General features: G+C 37.3%; 1 protein-coding gene across 1 annotated transcript in view; it reads left to right on the top strand.

Moving 5' to 3' along the window:
- Positions 1-27,310, top strand: part of TOX3 (TOX high mobility group box family member 3) — a 108,332-nt gene that overhangs the window by 68,830 nt on the left and 12,192 nt on the right. Inside the window, exons 2-4 of the mRNA XM_023209837.2 lie at positions 9,604-9,669; positions 13,720-13,974; positions 26,979-27,248. Of these exons, the coding sequence (XP_023065605.1) occupies positions 9,604-9,669; positions 13,720-13,974; positions 26,979-27,248 (591 nt within the window). The remainder of the gene's footprint in view (positions 1-9,603; positions 9,670-13,719; positions 13,975-26,978; positions 27,249-27,310) is intronic.

Genomic DNA, 27,310 nt, shown 5'->3' with positions numbered 1-27,310 from the left:
TGAATTTTACTCTAAGTGCCTTTGGGAAGCCATTGGAGTTCTCTAAATAGTAAAATTCTCTTGCACTGTTGTATAAGCTACAGCAGTTTGTAAAACAGATATGCTTGGTTTCTGTTGGTTTCTTCAAAACTAGTTGAAATGTCACCGGCCATTAGTATAGATACAAAAGGTGACTTTAAGCCTGGCATGGTGGCACATGCCTGTAATCCAAGTGACTCGGGAGGCTTAAGTGGGAGGATCATTTGAGCCTAGAAGTTTGAGGCCACAGTGAGCTGTGATAGCACCATTGCACTCCATCCTGGGCAACAGAGCAAGACTCTGTCTCTTAAAAAATTTAAAAATTTTTGAAAAAGGAAAGGTGACGTTATTTGCACTTATCCATTTAATCCTCAAAACCCCTGTGATGTGGCAAATACTGTTCTTTTCCCTGTTTTATTGATGGGAAAATTGAAACACGTGGAGAGTAAACAGCTTGTATACACTGACAGCTAGCAAGTAGCTCAGCTGGAAGCTGAACTTGTTCTTAAAACAAGTGAGACAGCTTGCCTACCATCCCACAACTAGTTTGGTGCTAGGATTGGAATTCAAAGTTAGTCTGACTCCTGGTAAAGTGCTCTCTGAATTTTGTTCTTCCTACTGTCGCCTCTGCCCAGTCTAGACACTTTCAACCTCTGCCAGCCTTGAAGTGTTCTTCACTGGTCTCCTTGGCACCAGCCTTTCTTAATACTACTCTTGTGCATCTCACACTATTGATAAGCTCAGGTGTGGGCTTTACATCTCTCTCTCTCTCTCTCTCTCTCTCTGCCTCCTTCCTCTAACAAAATCCTTTGTGGACTTTCCTATTTAATATATTTAAAAATATTTAGGTGAGCCTTCAAGGCCCACCAGAGCCTGGCTTCCTGCCATCTCCTCCAGCTTTCTTCCCTTTCTCCTGTAGCCAAATTGCTCTCTGCTTTGTTCTTTGAACACAGGCTGTGTACAAGTAGGTCTGAGGCTTCACTCACTCCCTCCTTTTTGCCTGGGATTGCCCCTCTGTTTACCTTCTTTCTTGGTTATAGACTTGTTCCTAACTTTTGGGTACTACGCTCAGTACCTAGATGATGGGATCATTCATATCCCAAACCTCAGCATCATGCAATATACCCATGTAACAAACATGTACATCTACTCCCTGAATCTAAAAGCAAAGTTAAAATTATATATTGAAAAATGTCTTGTTCCTCTGAAAGGCCGTTCCTTTTTGACTCCTCCTCCTAGATTTGCAAGCCTCTTGTCACTGAGTTGGCCCTTAGCTTGATACATTTTTTTGTCTCATCACCCCAATTGAGTTTTCATCTCTTAAAATCTATAATCATATCTTCCCCTTCTCTGCATCTACAGAGAAGTAGATACTATATTCCACTAAATATATCCTATTAAGTAGCATTTAATAGGGACTCAGTTAAGCGTTGGTAAGGCTTTCGGGGAGAAGGGAGGAAGACAAACTGGAATTAACACAAAAGGTGTGGTCACTTGGCAGCATGTGTGTTACCACTGGCTTTTGTTGTGGGTGTGTAGTTGAAGAAAACCGGAAATCAGAGGCCTTCTCTTCCTGTTCTCCAAATATTCATGATGATTGGTTGCTTGGCCAATCTCAAAGATGGCCCCATTTTTGCTTAAAAAAAAGGCAACAAAAAACTCCCCAAAAACAAAACAAAAAAGTCCCCTTAATTCTGGAACCTTAGTATCCACTACTACTTATATTTGTTTTCCTGATATTAAACAAGTGCAGTTGGGTTTGAGAGGGTGTTTTTTCTTTCTTGCCACTTTTAACTAGTCCAGATGGTTATGCGATTCACAGACTCAAACGTGTCCAGATCATGAAAATCCCAAGGCCTCCGTGTTTGAGCAGAGTCCATATGTTTAGGCATTGTTGTTACTTGTGTGGGTCCACAGAACTTGTTGAAGAATCCAACAGTGGAACTTGTGTTCCTACTTGATCCAAGTTTGGATGTTCCCATCCTTCCTCCTGGTGATATGGGTAGAAGGGGCTGGATGGTCACCCCACAAATGGTTGCATGTCCCTGTCATCCAGGAAAGCGAGAGGAGATTGTAAATATGCGTGCCAAGCCTTCATTGCTATAAACAAAACAGCTTGTGCTCTATCAGCATTTCTGTGAGATGTGTAGAAACGTTTATTTTAAAAAAAGGAATTTCCACATTAGTCTAAAATGAACTAGGCTAGTCGTTCTCAAATATTAGAGTGCTTCGGAGTTCCTTTGAAGCTGGTTAAAAATACATATATTAGGGTCCCACCACCTAGAGCTTCTGCTACGGTAAATCCAGAGTGGGGAGCGGGTAATGTGCATTTTTAACGGCCATCTGGTTGTTCTGTGGTCCTTAGCACAACACTTGGAGAAACCCTGACCTATAATGGAAAGCAATTTTTTTTTTAGAAGAGGAAATTTTAAATTAGAAAAAAAATTAGCTGTCAAATCTAACACTTGAATCCTTGCCCCCATTGACATTACGCTGTTGGTTCTCTCTTCTCTCAGCATTTTGCCTGCAGGCCAGAATCTGTGTTGTTCATTGCAGTTTGTGTTCAGCCACCGAAGGCACCTATCCCTATCACCCAACCCCCATCCACCTAGGGCTCTATAAAAAGGTTAGTGCATTCTCTAGAATAAAGCCTTTTTCTAGGCAGATGGTTCTAGGGCTCAAAATAGGACTTTTATTATAACACAGAAGACTTAATGTTACCATGTTTTCCCCATAGATGTAGTTTGGGGAGTGACTAGTGGTGGTGGCTGCTGGACATCTTGTTTTCACTTGGATTTCAAGTACTGTGTCTGGATGGGCTTGGACGGCAGTTCTGAGTATCATTATTTTGCACCCAGAAATTCATTTGAGCCTATTGGACACCTGCTATTTACCAAACACTCTTCTTCTTACTGGGACATCAGTGTAAAAGACAGACAAAACATTTTTATCTTTATTGAATTTATATTCTAGTGGGAGGAGAAAGGCAGTAGTGAATGATATTATTTGATGTTGAAAACTATTCATGGAGAAAGTAGACTTGGGGAAGAGGGATAGAGAGTGTTGGGGGTGGAGGAGAGTAGTCAAGAGAGAAGATGACATCTGAGAAAAGACTTCAAAGGCAGGGAGTGAACAAGCCCTGGGAACATTTAAGGGGACAATAGTCCGGACAGAAGAAACAGCCAGTGCAAAGGTCCTGGGGTGAGAACATGTCTGGGGTGGTGAAGGAACAATAGGAAGCCAGTAGGCTAGAGGAGTGTGAGTAAGGGGAAGGATGATGGCCAAAAGGTAAGAAGAAAGGGGCAGTTGTAAGGATGGGGCATCCCCCGAATGAATCAGAAGCCACCGGAGAGTTTTGAGCAGAAGAGTGACATGGTCTGAGTTAGATTTCCTCCCTCCCTCCCCTCCTTCCTTCTCTCCTTCCTTCGTTCTTTTCTTCCTTCCCTCTGTCCTTACTTTCTCTTTCTTTTCTTCTGTCCCTGTCTCCTTCCCTTCTTTCTTCCTTTCCTTCATTTTCTTCCTTTCCTCTTTCTTTTCTTCCTTCTTCTTTTTTTTGAAACAGGGTCTCACTTTGTCACCCTGGCTAGAGTGCAGTAGCATAGTCATAGCTTATTGCAGCCTCAAACTCCTGGGTTCAAGCGATTCTCCCATTTCAGCCTCCTGTGTAGCTGGAACTACAGATGTATGCCATCATGCCCAGCTAATTTTTTTTAGTAGAGATAGGGTCTCACTATTTTGCCCAGGCTAAACTTAGATTTTCGAAGGGCCTCTTTGTCTCTGTGTTGAGGATAGTCTGTTGGGGAGTACGGTAGAACCAGAGGGACTTGCTGGGAAGGTAGTTGCAGAGGTCCAGGAGGGAATGGATAGCTTGGGCCTGGGTGGACCCTGAGAGGCAGGCACACATGGTCCATTTTGGGTACAGTTTGAAAGATAAGCCAACAGAATCTCCTGATGATTGGATGAAGGAAGGGAGATAGGGAGAGAGGATTCAAGAATGATATTTGGCCTGAGTCACCAGAAGTGTGTCATTTCCCCATCAAAGACTGGGTGGAGCAGGCTTTGAGGAGATGAGGAGTTCAGTTTTGGACATAGGTCTAAGATGCCTACTGACTTCCAATTGGAAGTGCTGTAGACAGTTGAATGTATGAGTGTGGTGCTCAGGGGATCCTCATCTAGGAGTTTTATCATGTGGACATGTGTGTAATTATATGTGTGTGTGTGTGTGTGTAAATCTATATAATTGTATATACATAATTAGCAGAATTGTGTGCATATATGTTTGTGTGTATACATATCTATATATAATTATATATAGGTTCCTATATTATACCTCACAGCCTGTTGTTTGCAATGTTTTGTTTCTAGAGTATAGTTGAACCCCCAACCTTTGGTGTAGATGGTCTTTAGTCACAAAGTCACGCTTTGCTTCCTGATGTGGTGCTCCAGACCCATCTGCGATAACCATCAGTATTCATCGTCATCTGCCATATTGGCTTGTTTTCACTCCTTTGGGCTTTATGTCTTGAAACAGATTACTAATGCTGAAAATGGTTGAACCTTGATCATCTCTCCTAAGTTCTCTTCCAGGGGATAGTTAACCGAGCCTTCACGTGCGTGTGGACTTTGCAGTCCTGCCTCCGCCAGCATGTGACCATGCTTGGCACACTTGATCCATCATGGCACAGTTCATTTGTGTAAGTGACTTGACAGATGTCCATAGTGAGGCATCAAATTGGATGGTGTCTGCTAACAAATCTAATGGGAGAAAAAGAAAAGAGAATTCGAAGGATTATCTTTTTTTGTTTAGGATTAAGTTTGTGCCATTTAGCTGTTTGAGACCCTGTAGTTAATGCTGCTTTATTAGAAGCCTATACAATTCTTCACATGGGTGTCAAAATAATTTCAGTGAAAATGATGTTGTGTGGACGCATCAAGCTGAAGTATTCGTCTTGTGATTACAGATGGGTTTTTGTCTGGGCTGTTCCACTTTCTTCCGGCTCCTTTGCTGGACTAGCTAGACTTAACAATCTGCATTAATTTACTTTGGCACTTCACACGGTCAAACAGGCCATGAACACGATGGTCCTTAATAAGTTTCTAAAAAATCCTATGGTGCTCCTTTTTAATTGACGTCCTTCATAAATTGTATTTGCCCAAGCTATAATTACTCATCAAGCAGCAAAAGCAAGTCTACCTCCAAGTATAATGAAGATGTTATTTTATGAAATTATTAAGATACAGAAGTTCAACACAGAGTAATTTAGTTCTGCTTTATAATGATATCTTTGGGGATTCCATCTTTGGGGATCACATCTATTACAGCCTATCAGCATGGAAGAGGACCTATCACCACGAGTGTGTGTCGTAAATGCCAAATGCCCCTGATTCCCAGTGACCATTTATGTGTCTTTAAAACAGTTGGAATTGGCTGATTTCTTTAATAATGTTTGTATATGACCTTTAGAACAATTAACTACTTCACCTGATATTCATTAGTTTATTTGGAATATTTTGTTTTGACTCTTGAAATTGCATAGATGGCCCCATGTATGGTTGAGTAGGGGATCTTTGAGGGAACATCAGTGGAGGTTTATAATCTAGAAAGTTTAGAAATAGATCAAGTTAAGGTAACTCGTATTTAGTTGATTCCTATTAATAAAACAAATACATTTTACCATGGTATAAAATTAGGATATTAGCTTTCCTAAGAAAGATTCAGGGAAAATAAAATAATATTGTCAATAAAGGGCTTAGAACAAGCCTTCCCAAACTGTGGTTTCACAGGATATTGCAGGGGAAACAAAAGGAAGTGATCCACAGCTTGTTGTGTGTTTCCTGTCTCCCCCTTAAAGAAAAATGTAAGCTCATCCAAGTAGAAACCTTGTCATCTTTTCCATCATATTGCCTCCAGTACCTAGCACAGCCCCTTATACATAATAGGCACATAAATATTTGTTGGATGAAGGAACTGTGGGACTTCTCAGAGCCTTTAACTTTATAACAAGCATTGTGACTCATCAAAGAGAAGTCAGCCTTTCCCAAACTTACTGGACCATGGAACGATTTCTTGAGGAACATTTTACTAGACTTGAGTACCTCTGGGAAATGCTAGCTTTGAGTAAAATAGATGAAAAAGTAAAACTGAATTGATCACTGAGTGAAATATTCAAGCTTTCTCAGTTACTGGAATGGAAGTGCTAGAGATCATGAGGTAGGGAGGAGGCCAGACTTCTGTGGCTGAATCTATAACCTTGAGGAAGTTACTTGAGCCCTAGAAGCCTCAGTCTTCTGCTCTATAAAATAGGGATGATAATTATCTTACTGGGTATTGGGAAAATAGATTACAATTAGTCCCAGTTTGGAAAGCTAAATGAAATAAAGTATGTAGAGGGTGTCACTGGGCTGAATACTTATTACTATTATCTTTAAAAAGTAAGTGAAAATGACTTCAGTTAGGATGGGCGATTAGGAGGCATTGAAGTTTATGTGTGATCAACCTTTCTCCCTCTCTCCCTTCAACAAATACTAGAGTGCTTGTAATATTCCAGGCATTGTTAGTTCTGGGGGAGATGTCAGTGAACACAGTTAAGGCCCCTTCCCCATGGACCTACGGAGTTTTTGTACTATAATGTGTTTACTGATGTAACTGTCTCTTAGAACATAAAGTAAATTTAATTGTACACAATTCACTTAAAGTTAATTGTTCTGAGGTCATTATATTAGAGACCTACCCCAAAGGAGGAGAACTTTTTCTCTCAGAATCAGATCTGTTCTTACACCAGATGACTAAAGCAGGATTCATAGGTCACATTTTAAAATAAAACAAATAAGATCAAGCTAGCATTACTAGGTAAGGTAATCAAATGAAAATGCCACCCTTTCATTCTGATTAGTTTAACCACCACGGTAGGGAGGCCAGATTTACCAAATAAAAATACACAACACCCAATTAAATTTGAATCTTAGATAAAAAAATAGTTCTTTTAATGTAAGTATACCCCAAATAGTGCGTGGGATATACTTACACTAAAGCACATTTGCTGTTTATTTGATAAATTTAACTGGGTGTCCTGTATATTATCTAACTACCTTGCTACACTGAACTAGGATCCCGGGTACCTGTACAGGAGAAAGACAATTGCCTGCAACAAGTCAATATTTAAAGACCCCTTTGTAGAGGGGCTGTTTTACCCAATACAGAATAGAAACCTTTACTTCTATTTGAAATGATTTGTAACTGTTCCCGCCTGATCCGCAAGTGTCTCCAAATTAAAAGCCATTAATTAAGGCCTTCTATAGATACAAAAGATATGCAAGGAGTGCTTTGTAATTCTAGCTCGGTACTTCAGGTGAGAGCTTTTCAAATTACCTGGACCACTGGAGCCACCTGCTTGACTAAACGCCGTGTGGCCTGCACCGCTCATCAGTGTGCACCGCGGTGCCAGCGTTGTTACTGATTTTTCTCATTTCTCCAGGGCAAATACTAATTAATGGATACAATTCACAGCTGATTAGCTGTAGTTTCTTCAGTAATTACATTCGCATACTAACTGTTCAGAAGAGGATTTCTAACCCAGTTCTTATTTCACTCTAAGCTTAATTTGTTTTTTCAATTGTTTAGGCCTTTAGTTTAATAGCCATTTTATTTTTCTTTGTTGTTTTAGGTGCTACTAGATAATAAGTAAGTTTAATCTTAAAAAAAATACTCTCTGATAATGAGCTGTTTGCCTTAAATGGATTTCTAATTCCCCAACAAAACCTACATTTAAATAACGTTGAAGTTGTGATATAGGCTGTTAGGCGGTTTGGAGGGGCCAGGACTGGTGCACGGAATACTCATCTCGAGCCCAGGTTCTCATAAATATCCAAAAGGAACATTTACATGGAGACCTGAGATTTTAACTCTAGCATCATTCATTCATCAAAAATATCATGATAGAAAATAAAATACTTAAAATATAATACTTTTTCTTGCACATATTTAACATTGTAGGAAAACAAGGGAAAATATGTTTGTGAGTGTGCGTGTGCACATGTGCAGCCATGCACATGTTTTTGATATCACATGCCTTCAGAGAAACCAGATAAAAGTCTTTCTTAAATGCCAATTCATCTTTCAGAAATCCTTATAAAGATGTTTACCTAAATGAAGCTGAGTGCTCGGTGAGAGCTTTTCAGATGGCTCATTGTATGTGTATTTCGGTGTGTTGGCTGTTGTGGGATACTCTGGAACCATTAGGGTCTTTCATATAAATCCTGCTTAGTTCTTGGATCCCTGACATGATAAAGTGTAGCATGCCAATCCTGCTTCTGGATGCAAGTCCTTCAGAGTCAGGGATTGAGAGCCCCCAAGAAGTTAAGTGTTGGTTTATTGAGGAAGAGGATTATATGAGTCTTTCATATCTATGTGTCTCTCTCCATATTCTATGTATTCTCTATATTTATCTGTGTATCTATCTATGTACCTACCCGTTTATCTCCATCCACCCATCTCTCACTCTCCTTGGGAAAATTGTATCTTTAAATAATTACAAGCTTTATTTATATTAGAGAATATATATATATATTTCACCCTTTGGAGACCAAACCTATGTTTTATTTGATGCATTAAAGGAAGGAAATAATAAACTTTATAAAAAGGACATTCTTTCACCAGTTAAAAATCATGAAAATAATATAGCTCTAGATTTTTACGATCACAGAGCCTTTCCATATTGCAAGACTGATAACGGAATGCTTAAAGCAACAAAATGTGCCGATTTAGACCATTCGAACCTGAAAATACATTTCTGCCAAACTCCAAGTTTTACATTTTGATAACAGGTCCCTAGAAGTAAAGAGCTTAAGTCTGAAATGCTGATACGGTCTTATTTGTGATGATATGAATGGCCCATTGTGTTAGAGAATGAAGTAAAAATTGCTGTGTTCATAAGATCCCGCTTATTTTTAAACCTCTTTGCACTTAATGTTACATTGTGAGATTAAATATCACTGTTTTCAGCAACTCTGATGGATATAGATATCGCTCTAAGCTCTGTTTGGAGATTTTAAAAATATTCTTTAGTCTTATAATTTATTTATATTCATGCCACACCCCATTCACTAGAAAATAGAATTTGAGTCCTGGGAATTGAATTTTATTCCCTTTAATTCACATTTTAACCTACCCACACTTGTGACATCTGTTCTTGAAAAGTAAGCTATAAAATCCTTACGTGCTTTTAAAATGTGTCAAGGTGATTTTCTTGGAAACTCTTTTCCCTCTCAGCTCTCACAAATGCCAGGTCAATAAACAACACACGCTGGTGACCAGTTAGCTTAATGTTTGTAATCCTCTCCCTTCACAGTTAGTCTTGATGAGAAACAAAACTATTTTATAGAGTTATTGAGTTAGCTTAACTCTGTGCTTTATTTTCTGAGGGAACCAGCTGACAGGATAGCATAGTGCCTTGAAACCTTTGTCATGTTTCTCATTTGGGCTGATAAAACCCTCTTTTATTTAGCAACACCAGCATTCTTTCCAAATCACAGCCAGAATGCTTTATTATGCCCCATATTAACATAAAACAATCTGTTTTCTTTCAGTTTGGAAATAATAATAACTATATGAATATGGCTGAGGCGAACAATGCGTTCTTCACTGCCAGTGAGGTAGGTGACTGTCTTAATGTGTTTGTTCCTGTTTTTTGTGTTATTGAGATAATTTAATAGGCTTAAAGGGAAAAACAAAGTATCAAATTTATCTCTCTCTTATGTGGCACAAGGTAACGACTTTGGAGGAGAAACGAGAAAAGCTTATTGGAAAAGAAAACTGTTACTAATGATAGTAACTTCATACAAATCTTTTGAATTAAAAAAATGCAAACAAAAATAAATATATAAGAATGTATGTTAAAACACACACACACACACACACATACAGTGTTGGTATCTAAGCAGATAAGTGGTTACTTGTTTAGAAACTAGGCTAGAAGTGACTTTTAATGGAAACTATTTTACCTTCACATATATCTAGGGATAATTAACTGTCATTAAGTTGCCATGGTTTGGGAAACCATGTGACAGAAGAGTATTGTAGTTTCTTGGGGCTTGGGGTGATGTGAAATGAGTGTTGTAATTTGCTGCTAGATCCCCACAGCCTGTTACAGTGCGTGGCAGTAGTAGGTGCTCAATAAATATCTATTGAATGAATGAATGAGTGGCTGGCATGCTCCAAGACTTGGTTGCAGCTGGGGAAACTGGGTAATGGAATCTAAATGCAGCACCTCATTGTCTCTGGGTCTATCTTCAGTTTACGGGTGCAGATGAAACAAGCATCGTCTTCTTGCTGCTGTTTTTACTGCATTTCCTATTATTGATTTTGGACTGCTGTTTGGTCTCATTGGCCTGCCCTCCAGAAAAACCTCGATCTTGATTAGATAAAAATATAGTTTCCTAAAAATGGTAGACTGTGTGAGATTTAAGATTTTAGAACAAGAACAAACAGAAGTGAAATTGACCCAAATGGAACATTTCCTCTTGCAGTTCATGTAATAAAAAGTCCTCATTTTCCAGATACATTCAAATACAGGAAACTGAACTAGCTTGACCCCAGAGAATGAAAATAATAATGGCTTCATAAATGATCTTGGTAAAGGGAGGCAAGTGGTATGAAAGAAATTAACTTAGAGAAATTGTTAGAATAAATGGGGAATCAAGAATTAAGGGTATTCCTAGATTAATCATTTTTATAGTGACCATCATCTCTGTAACCAAGAAGACAGCTTAGATAAGGGAATATTGTTTGGCACTGGCTGCTGTGTTGTTTGTGATAATGAACACAAACCCCATCTGTAAGGACAACATGATGTTTCATTCTGTAGGATTTTTTTTCCCTACATTTGAATCAAACATTGATGAAAGCTCTACTGCCAGCAGCTGTTCAGAGACAATTTAATTCCAGCTGTGATAATTCACCGTGTCAGACATTGGCTGTTATATGTTGATACAACAGTTCTCCAGATTTGCATTTTTATCAAAAGGAACAAATGTTTTGAACATTTCAATACAGATGGTATTTAACCATGTACATACTACTTTAACATGTTCAAGGTAAACATTGAAAAGTCAGTATCTGTAAAAAATAATCGCATAAACTCTAAATGATTAATCTGATATTGGTCAGATGGCACAGTTACCAAAGTCAGTGTGTCTTTTTGTTGTTGTTGTTGTTGTTGATGCCATGTATGGTTTTTTTTTATAATCTTAGACATCCAGCATTTTGGATTCCTTTTTTCTCTAAGGAAAGCTTAACTTTAATATATTATCTGTCATTAAAGGTAGTTTAACATTTTAACATTTTCTTGGTTATTCCACTGGATTATTGTATTAGGTTAGGATATTGTAATATCCTAAATTGAAATTAATTTGTCGTTAAAACAATTACACCATAGGGACATATTGCATATGACATCTCTCTCTGTTCCTTAACAAAAATAAAAACCTTCCTAATTGCCTAATTGTGACTGCTTAGCATAGACATGTTTTATGTTAGTTTTGGAAGTAATCTTATGTAATGATTTTTCTGTACATCTTTTCTTGAACAAAAAAGCCCAAGTAAATGTTAATGCTACATTATAGCATGTGCCTAATTTCTCAGTCACTGCATTAAAAGTAAATTTACTTTTTTTTTTTTTTTAAAACATTTTAATGGGTGTAAACTAATACAGGAAGACTTTAGGTTTGCCTGCTGTAAAGTCTAAATTGTGCCTGAAACCAATTCCCTTCTCATGGATATTGTCCTGTAGATAACACTACGGGGACTAGGATACTCTGAGTTTGAAATTCACACATTTGCTTTATGTTTTCTGTCTGTGTCATGATTACCCTGACCGTTTTTAAAGTACTTTAAATATTTATTGAAATAATATTTCAAGTGTTAATTATAGTGGTAATGAAAACAGCCAAATGCCACATATCAAGAATGAGTGTTTATCCGTATTGTTAATGTGATATGTTAGATTTCATTAAGCAGTAATGGGGTAGCAAATGAGTCACAAATTACAGTTGCATCTGTTACTAGACCACATTAGTGCCAAAATAACGGCAAATGCAACCATAGGGTTATGTTCATTAGCCAACCACGTTTGTGGCCAATTCATCCCTTTGTGTTTGGGAACTAGGGGTTCCACAGTTAGAAACTGACAGTTTTTGGGGTCATTATTAGAATGCATGTGTCAGAAAATCCAATATTTTAGTCTAGCATTCAAATGTACTATTCTGCTACGATGTTTTGCATGTATTGAGCCTGCTAAGAACCTCAAGATGTTCAGTTGTCCCACCATAGACTGCCATAGCTCGTGACCTCTTTTTTTCTGGTGAGATGCAAATAACATTTGACAGGTTCTATATGTAAGAAATGTGTTTTGTTGCTTTTTTTTCTTGAGTTTTTCTTTCCTCTCAAGTGGTCATTACGTTATATCATGATTGATAGCTTGAAGAACGATGATTTTCAGCACTTAATTAGTCCTCTTAACTGTTAATAGCAGACTCAAATTATCTTGCACCAGTTCATTCTTTCAAATACTATTAATAATAAATGAACTATAAATTAGACCTTCTGAGCTAGGAATAAAAAATACGAGTAGTCCCCCAAACCCTTCACTTGACCAAAAAAAAAAAAAAAAAGAAAGAAAGAAAAAGAAAAAGAAAAAAAGAGAAAGAAACAAAAAAACCCCAAAAACCTAGACCTTGCCACTCCCCCAGAACCTCTCACCAAAAAAAATCCCCCCCCAAAATGGTTAGTGTGGTTGGGTAGAGCAACCCTGATTTATATCACGAGGCCCTATTTTAAAATACTGCCTTTAAGAATCTCAGTATCAGTGAAGAAAAACAATGCATTAAGACTTATTTAGGTCTTGAGATATAATACTTGTCTAAGTAGGTGAACAGCATCAAATCTAGTTAGTATTTCTATATCAATATAGCTCTATGCTCTCTAGATCATCTTTAAAAAGCAGAAGACTGGTAGAAAATGTTCAGATAAATGCATATTAAAATGTTCATGTAAAAGAAAATAACCCTCCTTATACTTTAAATAAAAGCGCTGGCATCTTTTTAATATGAGCTGTGATAATCCTTATATAAAACATTGTATTACACATAGTAACAATTTCCATAGAAGTAGTCACTGCACTTGGGAATATACCAATGAGGAAATTAAAAAAGCAAACCACAAATTTAATATTACTTGTTTTATATGTTGTGGCAGAAAGTAAATATATGTAATGTTCACTTCTGGATTAATGTGTGTGTGTGTGTGTGTGTGTGTGTGTACATGCCACAAAATCATCAGCATTTTATAAAGCATGTGCATAGTGTCAGCGGTTTGAGTTGTTTCACTAACATATCAATAAAGTAGCAATTTGTTATATGCTCCAACTAACAACAAAGACAGATGTTGCTAATTAAGTAGGCATTAAAAAACTGTTAATACGGATACTCCATTAAAACCATATGATAATGAGACTTAAATCTTTAATCAGAATGATCAGCAAAACTTCATATACGGAAATCTGTGTTTAAGATGTTTTCATCTGAGAAATAAATATTTGGCTTAGATATGTATGTAGTGTTTTCATGCAATGTCTTTCTCTTTCCCTCCCAGGAGGAATAAGATATAGGAACAGAATATGAAGATATCTATATTTTGTTTCCTTTTAGCAGACATTCCATACACCAAGCCTTGGGGACGAGGAATTCGAAATTCCACCAATCACACCTCCTCCAGAGTCAGACCCTGCCCTAGGCATGCCGGATGTCCTGCTACCCTTTCAAGCCCTCAGCGATCCATTGCCTTCCCAGGGAAGTGAATTCACACCCCAGTTTCCCCCTCAAAGCCTGGATCTCCCTTCCATTACAATCTCAAGAAATCTCGTGGAACAAGATGGCGTACTTCATAGCAGTGGGTTACATATGGTAGGCCCCACATTTATTACTTAAATTATTTTTTATCATTTGCACAAATCATGGTAAAGATCTGAGAGTCCATGTTCTGAAACGTGCTCTTGCCTGTTCCTAATGGATTGATCCTAGTGCTATTTACATGCAGGTACTGGATCGCTGCCTGGTATTGAACAAAAGGGTATTGGGTTGGTTGACAGTAACCAAAAACAAGAAGATCCAAAAAGATTCTGGTGATTTAAAATGATTTTTTTTTTTAAAGTCTAACTCATTGGACTGGAAGTAGCCAATCTTGCCTTGCTGTTAGTTTAACACAAAAGTGTGCTGGCGTTGAAAGTTTGCCCAGGCAAGATTTTACAAATGGAAGTCCTTATCAGGTGCCTAGGTCTTTTGAATTTTTAGAATTATAATGCTTACGATACATAATTTACTCTTACTGCAAATGAAATACCAAACTGAGATACCAAAAAAGGGAAAAAGTATAATTGCTTATACCCGGCAGAGAAAAATATAGAACAAGTGATTGTGTGAAATACACCTAATTGTGTTGTTTATTGTCATAAACATCGAATAAGGCACTCCAGAGAGCCAAGATAACTAATGCAATAATTTTGGTTCTATTTTTCTTAGTGTGCAATTACAGTCAGCAATCACTAGAGTAAATCTGCTTAAGTATTTTAAACTCTTCTGCTGGGATTTTTCTTTTTTTTCCATCATAGCATATAATGCATTTGTGTCTATCTAGGTGAGGTACTAAGTTGACATTTTTAAAACAAGATTAATAGTTTATAGGGCTTTTAAAAAAAATCCTGATAAAAAGAAACAGATGTGTTGGTAAAACAAAAAACAAATCCTCTTGCTTGTTTACATATTTCTGTGCGCATTAGGACCATGCCAGTGATGTTTATTGGTTTCATTGTTAATTCTCTAGATAACAACATATGATTGCAAAATATGTAGTGGAATTAGTGGTGCAAAGATTCAATGTGCTCTCTGAAATATAAGATTACTTTCCCAAATAGGATTGCAGGAACATAATTTTCTTTGCCTGTGATCTTTTGTGTTTGAGCTGAACATCGGGGTTTTTATTTTGTACTTTTTTTATTGTTGTCAGAAAAGAATTCAGTGAACAGTCAAGAAATAGTCATTAAGTATTCATAAACGTTACTCGACATCACAAATAATTGTTTCCTGGGGACTTTCTTATATTTTTTACCTTTGACATTGGAATGGAGGGTTCTATTCTCTGTTTCTCTACAGCCAGGCTTGCAGTGTTTTGCTAAGAAAATAATAAAAATAAAATGGGTGTGTTTAGTCACCAAGGAAGTTTGCCAGGGTTCACCGTCCTTCATAGATGCTCTGTGAGGCTTGTTTAAGTTGCAGAAATAGTTAAATGTATGTTAAAATGTGTAGTTTATTAAATTGGTAAATATTTATTAATAATATAAGAATCTGCCTTTAAATTAAACATCTGATGAATTACCTTGCCTTAAAGCTATAAAACTGTTATTGCTGCCATAAAAAAGTGTAAAGGAGGCATTTTGACTATGAAATTTCATTTCATGGTCAATTGAATTTACTATATGGGAAAGAACTAAAGATGGAATCATAAAATAATTATGATGTTCACATACACTTAAAGAACAATGCTTTCACGGACTGGTGTTGGGAAAGAGGACTCAATTTTTAATGCTTTTGTAATGTATGGCTAATCACTAAAGCAGTTGAATTATTTCATTGATTTTTAAAAGTATAGGTACTTTAGCTAAGTGCAGACTGTTGCCATGGTATTTACATGGACCTCATCACATTTATTGGTGCCTTTTTGAAGTTTTGCTGAACCTGAGTGATACTTATTTTGGCTTGAAACAAACTAATCTTGTTGAGAATTCTAGTAGAATTTCACCTTGAAGAAATGTCATGGGGTTTTAAATCACAAATGTTGGAAAAAATAAAAGTACTAGGACAGAATGATGATGAATACAATGTGTCGTTGGTTTTGTTCTATGTACTACCTGACATGTTCACCTATAAACTTGAATTCAGAATCGCCAGAGGCATGGTTAAAAATTGGTTATGTCAAGGTTCTTCTATATCTCCCTCCGGGTACTGAGTTGGCTGGCTACATCATAACACTCCACAGAAGCCTCCTCAGAGATTTCCCTTAGGAAGGTCACCAGAAAAATAATAAATAATACTTTATACATCATGCATTCAGCTTCTGAGTGTGTGTTGGATATTTCATACCTTATGCAAATAAGAAGTTTTATTATCCAAATGAATATGGCTGTCTGTTAAGGATTGCCATGGTGAATTAAGACTATCATATAAGAAGAAAAGCCAGCTTGTTGATGTTGTATTGAACCAGCTTTTCTTCAGAGCTTCATCGGTTTTCCTTTGGAAAGAGTAACAGTTTGTCACATTACTGATTAGCTGCATTATTGTTGGCAACAAGCACAACATGTTTATCTTCCTTAAATTTATGCCATTATATTTAAAAACAGAAGGCAGGAACAAAAAAGGGGGATTAAAAAGAGTCCAGTGATTAGCATTCACATTTCAAAATATGCAAATAATGCCCCAGTATTGAAAAGCGAATTGCTGAAAAATTGAATGTCGATGCATTTGTGACTTCAAAGAACAACCTTGATTTGCTTGTCGTGAATACGTGTATCTTAAAACAGGATGCGGTTGGCAAGTCAAAATCAACAGTATATTTTGGTTAAAAATTTGTCACCTCTAAGCGTTATTGTCAGTTCAGATGATCACCTGGAAATTGTTTTAATCCACAAAAGATTGCAATTCTAAAAATCTACAATGTGCGTTCCAAAGGGTTGTGTATGTGTGTGTGTTTTTTTAACACCTCTCTATAATCTGCCCAGCCTGCTGAGTAGCATTGACATCAGTAGTACATCAATTTCAGAAAGTGGATTATTTTTACTAGACAGCTATTGTGACATATTGGGTCAGTCATAAATGAAAGATATTCATGCAAGCATGCAATACTTGTAATGAAGTCTCACTCTGACCTTCTGTATGATTGATTCTGTAATTTAGTTTTCTCAGGCAGTGCCTGAAATGAAATGAAATCATGTTGAACAAGTTTTGAATACCCACAGTGCACCAGGAGAAGAAAAATCTGCAGCCCTAGAGGCTTGAGAGAGAGCAGATGAACGATTTATCTCTATGCTATTATAGCCTTTGCCAGCATTCAACATTTCTTTTTTTTTTTTCTTATTTGGCTTAAGTACTTAATTCTGCAGGTAGCTGTAAATGGGAAAATAAAATGCTGTTCAGATTTAAAATGACAGGACAGGAGTATGTGCAGGGGACTGATAAAATATCTTGAATAGAACTGACCTTTCATGTAGCTGAAAGTTACTGGGGGATTCATCCTCATAATTACCATATAGATTATTTTTATTTCTTTCCTGCAATGAAACATTTCAGAGAGCAGTAGTGCTGATTGAATGAAAATTGAACTTGTTAACATTCTTTTCAGCTTAGCCTGTTGTACATAACAGAAGGTTAGCTTTGATGAATTTCAAAATTCTCTTTGATATCTAAGAAACAGACAGTAAAATAATTGTCTCTGGTCTGATATTTTGTATGCCCCCCAAAAGAGAATTTATAAAACACACTGATAATTCACATACTTTTCTTCATATATTATATTTCCATACTTAGAGGACTGACATTTTCTGTTTGATACTACTTTGGATTTAATTGTGATCACACATATTTACAGAAAATGCTATCTGTGGTGCCCTAGCAATATCAAATGGAGTATTAGAAAATTGAAAAAGATGGAAGTAAGAAAAGTGTTTGAGTATGGTAGTATTCGTACCTGTTAAAGGGAAGAGAAAAAGAGAGGAAAAGGTCCTGTAGGAGACACTTATGCAGAGAAGAAAATTATGAGCTTTTAAAATATTCATAAGACTCTTAAGTCATAATCCAGACAGATATCATTTCTGATAGAAAAATGGCAATTTATCAAAATATTATATCTAAAATTACCAAGCTTATTTTAGAAGTTTTTATACCATCATTTGGCATGGCTCTAATTTTGAAGCTGAATTATTGTATTTGTTTTTAAGCAAATGACTTTCATGCCATTTTTATACTTCAAAAAATCTTACGTTTAGAGAAATAGTAGACTTTCAATTAATGCATTGTTTTTAGCAATGTTGCTTTAATGTGTTTCAGATAAAGCAGTTATTTCATGGGTCATTAATGTGTTTAATGCATGGAACGTTCTATTAAAACAAGCCTTTATTATTGTTATGAACGCGTTCATTGCCATTGTCAATAGACGCTGCGGAGCTACAGTCCACAGGGTGATGACTATTTAGCCATGGGGGGACAAGCAATTTCTCATACGAATTGAATGCTTACAAATTTATCTCACAGATTGAATAACTTTGGTCAAGTTATGGTCAAAAGCTATTTTACTATAAATTAACGATATAAAAGTCACAACTTATATAGGCAAAAATATACATTGAATGGAATAAGACCTATCTGCGCGAAGTCTAAATTATAAAACTGAAACCATATATTGACCTTCAGTGAATATTTACTGAGCACGTACTAAGTGCTGTGTATCTTTTTCTTTTTTTAATTTTACATATTTTTTAGAGAGAGGATCTCATCACTCAGGCTGAGGTACAGTGGTGTGATCATAGCTCATTGCTGTCTCGATCTCCTGTGTTCAAGTGATCCTCAATTTCCTGAGTAGCTGGGACTACAGTGTGTGCCACCATGTCCAGCTAGTTTTTAAAATTTTTTCTAGAGACAGGGCCTTGCTGTCAGTTGGCCAAACTGGTCTTGAACTCCTAGCTTCCAGCTGTTTTCCTGTCTTGGCCTCCCAAAGTACTGTGATTAGAGGCATGAGCCACTGTACCTGGCCTGTTTTAAATCATTAGAGCTTGATTATACTGTTTGTGAAATTGTTTTGTGTTTTTTTTTTTTTTTGACTACCAGTGCCCCCTCAACGAATTACAGAGATTCAGTCTGCTGCCTGAAAGAAGCTTATTGTCAAAAGCCAACTTTAATTTAGCTATTACTATACCTTGACAATTGTCTGCCAAAAATACCCAGACCACAGACACTTTTACAAGCTGCCTTCTTTGTAGAGCCTTGTACCATACTGAGCTTAAAATAAATATTCTTTATTCTTGGCCTGTGCATACTACTGACTCTAAACAGACAGGAATTGTCTTTAGGGTTGAGTTAACTTGAGGGTCATCTGTCAAAGTAGGACTGTGTTCCAAACTTATACTAAACCTAATTAACCCTTGTGCAGTGTGATACATGATTACTTGTTTGGTTTATAACATTTAAAGGAAAGTGGTGTGAGAAGACTGGTCGTGGTTTACTTCCCTATCTCTTCTTTTTTAACATAGGTCATCTACAGTTAAGTATTGTAGTACTTAGCGATGGTTCAGAGACAGCAAAGACACCCTTTTACAGCACTCAGATTCCCACGTAAAACTGACATGATGGCTCGAATATTTTTTGGAGAAGTGAGAATTGCTGTGTACACCATTACCCCTGTTCCTTTTATTCACAGCCCTCATCGTCCTTTGCTATGGTTTCCTTTGCTTGCTTCCCACTTGTCTCCTCCTTACCAGAATAGAAGCTGTAGGAAGGCAAATACTCCTTGGGTCCGTTTGGTGTCATCCCTGGGCCTGGAATATACTTGGCTCTCAATAAATATTTCATTTGTTCAATATATAAATGAATAAAAGGATAATGAAAGGATATTTACTTGTTATTAAGAGCATACCTAGACTGCTAAGTTAAAATGGAGGGGAGGGGGCTCAAAGTGTCAACAGCTATAAAAGTGGAATTGCTCTTTAACATGTCAATTTAGAACTGAATAAAATAAGCATGGAGCTGTCCCTTTGGTAAAACAAAAGCAATTACAGGTACATGAGTAAACTACCATTAAGTATTCATAATAAACTCTTGAAAATTTTATTTTGCAAATAAACTATTAATTAACTTTAGGGAACACTGTTTTTTACAAAACTTTCATGGGTAGGTATGTCTGATTACAACCCTGAGAGTGGTTGTTAAGTAAAAATGATCTATTTCAGTGCAGATATTTTGATGAATATGAAGGTGGTGGCACGCAGGTCTGTAATTATCATTGGTATGCATTTGGCATGACTGTGTCAGGGTTCATTGGAGTTACAAATGTAGTAGTTATGCATAACTATTTGATCGTTGTTAATTTGGAAATAAAATTTTAACATTGCTATAGGACATAACTAAATAATTGAACATAAAATTACTGGCCTGCATTTCCTATTTGCAGTTAACTCTGATATTTATGAATACAAAGTAATTTTTATTGCTGATAATTGTTTAATTACTTCATTTTTCCAGACATATTGATTAAAAAACTGGCACAGTGAAAATATATTTAGTCACACTCTAATATATTTGGGTTAGTTGCTTCTTAATTGGATGTTATGCTCTCTTTTGAAAACCTAATATTGGATCGTTACAGAGAATATTTATGTGCAAGTATAGATAGAAGATGCATTAAACATATTTGCATATTCGAATTTAAAAAATTTTTAATGATGAAATCAACCCAAGTGGAAGTAAGTGCCATTGTAATAAGTATAAACAGGTAATATAGAATAATAATGTATAATGTTTAAAATAAAATGTCAATGTGAAAGCTTGTATCTTAGATTTGCAAAAAGAAACAAAATAAAGCAAGACCATAGTATGTATAACTATGTACTACTAAGTGTGCAGCACAAAGATAAATGTGGCACTGCTCCCGGCCTGAAAAAATGAGTGAAAAAGATTTAAATATGTAGAGTTTTCTCTTTTAAGGATATTAGAGCAAGTTTTATCCATTCTCTTCTCATATCCTCTTACCCTAAGACATACCTTCATATGAAGTACAAACATGATATTATAACATAGTGATTTACACAGTAAGGAAGTTTTTCACCTTTCAATTCTCTTTTAATCTTGATTAAGTCCAGGAGAAAGACTCAGTTTGGGGCTAATTAAGTCTTTCACACCTTTCTTTTAGCCTTCTTAAGTTAAAGAAAGCAGAGCTCAGGCCCAAGAGCCTTAGGCAGGCCCCAGTATCCACACTGACTATAACAGTATTATTTTCTTTTCTTGGTGTTTATTTGGCATTCCATTGGCCATGAGTGATTTTAATTTTTCATTTATGTTAGTGATCTAAAGTTTCCTTATTAATATAACATTATTCAAATTTTAACCATTCACTCAAATGATTAATGTTCAATAATAGACTGGGTTTCAGGCAATTTAAGAAAATGAGGGATTGCTACCCAAAATATCCATTCATTGGATTTTTCCTGTTTAAAAAAGACAAAGAGGCTCTTTCATCAGGTGGAGAGGGAGGCGAGCCTCAGCCAAGCACTCCCCTACCCACACCAAGACATACAGAAACCAGAAGGCTTTGTTGAACACCACAGACATGAATCATACAGGCCAATAGATAGAAGGCAGTGCCCCTCCTATTAGTGAGAGCATTTTATGAGATCCATGGCCTACCCATTCTGAGTGAACTTCTGTGACTGCAAAAATTAATCTTTGGGTATTCTTCGAGACACAGATTGAGGTGATAGGCTGTACATTTATATTTAAACTAAATAGAAATGTCCGCAATTGATTTAGATGGGTTGGTTGCCTATGAGGTATGGTCAGTTAATATTTATTGCAATGAATAGTCCCACTAGATATATACCATGCTTTAAATTCCAATGGCAGCCTTCTACACTGTGAATAATAATCCAGACTTCCTAACCCAGACAATAAACCTTGTCTCTTTATAGCCATGACTTGCCGTTCCAACCTCATAGCCGGCCATGCTCTTCCTGGCCCAGTCACATTAGACTGTCATTTCCTTATTGGTGGTATGTTTGCTCTTGCCCCAAGTTTGGGTACATGTTCATCTCTGTCTGGGATGCCCTGGCTTGGTTAGCTTCTACTTCCCTTTATACCTCAGCATAGTAGGTCATCTCCTTGGGGAAGCATCCCATGATTTCCCCACCTTACACAATTAGGCCAATCTCTCCAAGCCTATTGTGTTTCACCCTTTACCTTGCCTACCCTGCACCCAGCTTTCCTGTCCACTTTTTCATTTCTCAAGCATGTCAAGTTCTCTCCCACTTCAGACCTTGCACATGCTGTTCCCTCTGCATGGAACATACTTTTTCCTTCACTTCACAGTTGGCTTCTCCTCATCCTTCAGCATCAGCTCAAATGCCATCTTTTTTGAGAGACCTTTCCTATTGACCCAATTAAATGTAGCCATCCTTCCCCAATAACTCTTTTTTGTATAACCTATTATTTTCTTCCCAATATTTATCAAAGTGGAATCTTGTTTATGTGGATGATTTCTATTTTTAGGAACAGAACATAAGCTTTGAACATTCACTACCTGCCTCCCCCAAGAAGATGATTTTTATGATATTTTAGGTCTGATACAGTAGTTTGCAAATGAAGGGGATTTTGCCATTTGCCAATGTTTGGATACATTTTGGTTGTTACAACCTGGTAGGGCAGGGGCGGCTGCTGGTATCTAGTGGGTAGAGGCCAGAGATGCTGCTAAATATTCTATGATGTACAGAATATCCCTCCCCCAAGAAAGGATCATCCAGACCAATATGTCAGTACCACTCAGGTTGAGAAACTCTTATCTAATATCGCCAATTAGAAGGCAAAACAAGACAAGGAAGAGAGAATGAGTTTTTCCCAAATACTGAAAAATTTAGGAAATGATATAAAGGAAGATTACATATAAAATGTAATTGTGAAAGGAGTTGAAAAAGCTACCAGCATTCAACTCTTATTGTTGGTTATGATAGTGGGCAATCTCTTATAACCCAGTAGCTGCTTTGCCTTTAAATGATCACTGGTAAATCTTTCAGGACTTAGTTTTTGTAAGTGAGAAGTCATATTAACAAAAGCACATTAAATTTATCTGGGCTATATTCATGGTTATACATTTCCATATTGTGTCACTACTACTGGGAAAAATTGTGAGCAATTTTGGTGGGGGTATATAAAAATTATTCTGGCCTACACTTGGTTGTAGTAAATTTGTTCATCCATTCAGGATTTTGTTTAATGTGTAAAATAATCACATGGTAATTTCCTAGTTCTTGAAGATATAAGGTTTGATATATTGCCTTCTCTGGCCTGATACATAGTAGGTGCTCAATAAATACTTTTGTGCTGAGCTGACATCTTTCTCTTTTTATGTGGTAGTCCTAAGATCAAGGGTAACATCTTTTAAAGGTTACTTTTATGGAAAATGATTGGAGCTGTTGAGGATCCTCAAGTTCCCCAAGGCAGTTGTTAATAACTGGTGGCCCTAAAGGAGCTTGAATTTCCAAAGAGACACTTTAGCCATTGATCTTCTTATACTATAATCTTCACTCATAGGAAGTTATTATCGACTAACTGTGAACCATGGTGAGTGGTAGCACGTTTTGATGCATCAATTATGTGGGTCAGAGGTTACTTTACAAATAGTCCAGAGGTCCTTGGTATCTTGTCCAGTGGGAGATGGCATCTTTTTGAATCTGAAGACTATGTGATGATTCTAAGTTTTGGCAAAGCCTTGGCCCCACACCAAGTACTCTTCAGGAATGGTTTCCATACTGTCACCCTGCAAAAGAACCTTGGTTTTGTTTTGTTTTTGTAATGAAATATTATGAGGAACCTCAATTTATAAAACATGGAAATGGAGTTGATTTTGTTAAAGGGGGATGATGGCAGTGGAGATCCCAGAGTCTCATTCATCTCTCTCTGCCAGGACACACCTCTACCATGAAGATACCATGGCTCTCTAGGGCCCAGGTTTCCTGTCAAGCATTCACTAGCTAGCCTGGGGGCCTGGGGAATCATTCTTATGTGTCTAAGAATGAGTATAGTACTAGTATCTAATGCAGAAAGCAATCTAGGGGATTAAATTAGAAAGTGCGTATTAAGCTTAGCACAAATGCTGGCACATAGTAATAAAAGCACAGTAAAACTTCCTTTTTAGTACAGTGAACCCTGGCTGTCCATCAACAGGAGCTCCCCAGCAACAAGATCCATAATAAAGGCGTAAATTGCAGATGGAATTCAGGAAGGGCTGATGAAGCCAAGGAGACATGCTTCTTGGCCTTGTGTTTGGCCATGAGAGCCATCTAAAAAATGCTCTGGGTGTGGGGTGAGTCAATCGAGCACCTATATGTGCAGATTTTCACAGGCATTGGAGCAAAGAGAGCAAAGTAATTCTCTGCTAATGAGAACACTGCAGAAATCAGATGATCACATTCCATGGCCATACCAGTTAAACTAATTTAGAATTATACAGTCAGAATTAAAATACTTCATTTAAATGTGCCCTGGAATTTGCCTATAGATACTTTAAAACATCTAGATTTAAATAAGATGGAAAGATTTTTTGAAAAGCATCCTGGGTCGGGTGCGGTGCCTCATGCCTGTAATCCCAGCACTTTGGGAGGCCGAGGTGGGCAAATCACTTGAGGTCAGGAGTTCGAGACAAGCCTGACCAACATGGTGAAACCCCATCTCTACTAAAAGCACAAAAATTAGCCAGGCGTGGTGGTGCATGCCTGTAGTTTCAGCTACTCAGGAGGCTGAGGCAGGAGAATCACTTGAACCTGGGAGGCGGAGGTTGCAGTGAGCCGAGATCGTGCCATTGCACTCCAGCCTGGACAACAGAGTGAGACTCCATCTAAAAACAAATGAACAAACAAAAAATAAAAGCATTCTGAAAGACATACAGGAAGAAGAAAATTTAGAATAAGCTAGATGGCATAATTACCAGTAGTTTTGGTGTGGAAGTTATATCAGGGAGCAGTGGTTAAACTTTAAGAGAACATGGAAGACTGAACAGATAGCTCAGATTTTCTAGGAGAAATGAGTAAAAGTGGTAGAATTCCAACCAAAAAAAAAAAAAAAAATTAGGATGAACGGATAACATAAAATCCACACAATCTGCAGAAAGACACCTGCAAGTAGAACGTAATATTGTAGGAATAATGAAGGAGAACATTGCCAGTGATACAAGGGAGTGTAGTGTTCTGATACTCGTGACACTTTCCTCCAGGATTTCACAGTAATTATTGAGAAATTATTAAGAAATGGAAAATGTATGTATTTAATATTCTAACACTTGTTGACGGCCTCTTTTAACCACTTGCATTATCTTCTTTTTTTGTTTCTGATTAAAGTGTTTTAGTTTTTGTTTACTTTTGTATTGTGATCACAGCTTATCAAAATGGCATACACATGTACATAGAAAAAGTTGCAACTCTACCCCTCCTTGCTCCTCCCATTCTACCCCTTATAATGTAACCATTGTTAATGTTAGGATACACATTTTTTTTTCCTCAAAGGAAATGAGGCTGTCCTGTATAGTTATTTTTTAACTTGCCTTTTATGTACTGTATCTTGGTTAGGCTAGTGGTTCTCTACTGGGGGGTTTTGCCCTGCCAGGGGCAAAGTCTGGAGACATTTTTCATTGTCATGACTGGTACGGGGAGGGACATCGTTAGCATCTAGTGGGTAGAGGCTGGGGATGCATCTGAGTACCTACAATACGCAGGACAAGCCCCCTCAATATGCAGGACAAGCCCCTACAATAAAAATTATCTGGTCCAAAATGTCAAGAGAGCTGAAATTGAGAAACTCTGCCCTAGGTCAATGCACATAAATCTAATTCATTATTTTTAAAAGCTTCATAACACTTTGACGTATGGGTAGACCATGATTTATTCAACTAGTTTTCTTTGATAGATCTTCTTATTCAGTGGCATTTATATATTTAATATGAAGAAACCAAATGCTCCAATTTAGTTATTTACAATTCATTCTGCTTCTTTGAAGAGCAAAAATAAGCCTTATCAGAAGGACTCAAAAAAGGAACAGTTAAGAATTCTTAGGCTTGTGTATAAAATTAGATTCTGGGTCACTGTGAGTCAAGAGAATTTGGTTTCAGCAAAATCACAGACTCACTCCAAATGACATGTCTTAAAGTAAGTCATTTGAAAAGCGTGTCTTCATTTTTTGATTCTTTGGAATTAAAAAAAAAAAAAAATAGAGAACAAGCAGCAACAACTCTAAGGCCTTTCTGTATGACTACCAAGAACAGAGAAAGTTTCATGTAAAGTAACTGCAGTAAGTTTCAGAGAAAGCTGTTTCTGATGATCTCTACCATCTTTTTTTAATGATTTTTTTCTTATACGTATTTACGAAAAAACTCATTATTACATTAAATCGTGGTGGATTGAACAAAAGAAAACAAAGTAAGTTTAAATGAAAAAAGTGATATCCAAACCAAAAGGCATTGAATGACTTCCAGATGCCGCTGACAATGTAATTCAGAATCGGAATGACCGTCTGGTTAACCACAGAGGATTTCACAGAAAGGGTGCCCTAAAGCAAACAGATGTTTGCTCTGTGAAACTAAAGCTCTGTGCTTTGCTGGCCCATCCTCTGCATGTCTTGTGCATTTCTGGGAGAATAAAATAAAGAATGGCTTTGCCTTCTCTCATAACAGCTATGTGTGTGGGAAGGATGGTAAACTAATGGATGAGCCTGAATGGGTGGGGTCTCTGCTTCATTCCTTTCTCTGCCACCAGTTTCCTCAATCAGAAACAAGAGCTAAAAGATTATATTTAGTTTTGCTAATTTCCTTTCTTCCTTCTTTTTTCCCTGCCTCCCTCCCTCCCTCCTTCCTTCCTTCCTGCCTTCCTTATCCACTGACAGTTCTATAATGAAATATTCTGGACAGATATTTGGATTTTGTGCTTCTCACCTTTCAACTTCTTGGCATGGGTCCTTACATTTAATAAATGAACGGAAACCATCATCCTGCAATAGGTCAGACCTGTTAACATTGCAACAGTTCAAACCTATCTAAGGAGATGCTAATCTAGTAAGTTCGCTGATATCTGGAAAAACTGATATCTTTTCCCCCTTTGCTGCTGCCTTTCTAGGATCAGAGCCACACACAAGTGTCCCAGTACCGGCAGGATCCCTCCCTGATCATGCGGTCCATCGTCCACATGACCGATGCTGTGCGTTCTGGGGTCATGCCTCCTGCCCAGCTCACCACCATCAACCAGTCTCAGCTCAGCGCCCAGTTGGGGTTGAATTTGGGAGGTGCCAGTATGCCTCACACATCTCCTTCACCTCCAGCAAGCAAATCGGCCACTCCTTCCCCTTCCAGCTCCATCAATGAAGAGGATGCTGATGAAGCCAACAGAGTAAGTTAGAACTGCCTTAGTGTGTAACCTGCCAGAGAATATGGGATCTTAGTGTGTAACCT

The sequence above is a fragment of the Piliocolobus tephrosceles genome, chromosome 17 (assembly GCF_002776525.5).
Source record: "Piliocolobus tephrosceles isolate RC106 chromosome 17, ASM277652v3, whole genome shotgun sequence".
Classification (NCBI taxonomy): domain Eukaryota; kingdom Metazoa; phylum Chordata; class Mammalia; order Primates; family Cercopithecidae; genus Piliocolobus; species Piliocolobus tephrosceles.
The sequence above is the reverse complement of the archived record's forward strand: the minus strand, read 5'-3'. Positions and strand labels throughout refer to the sequence as shown.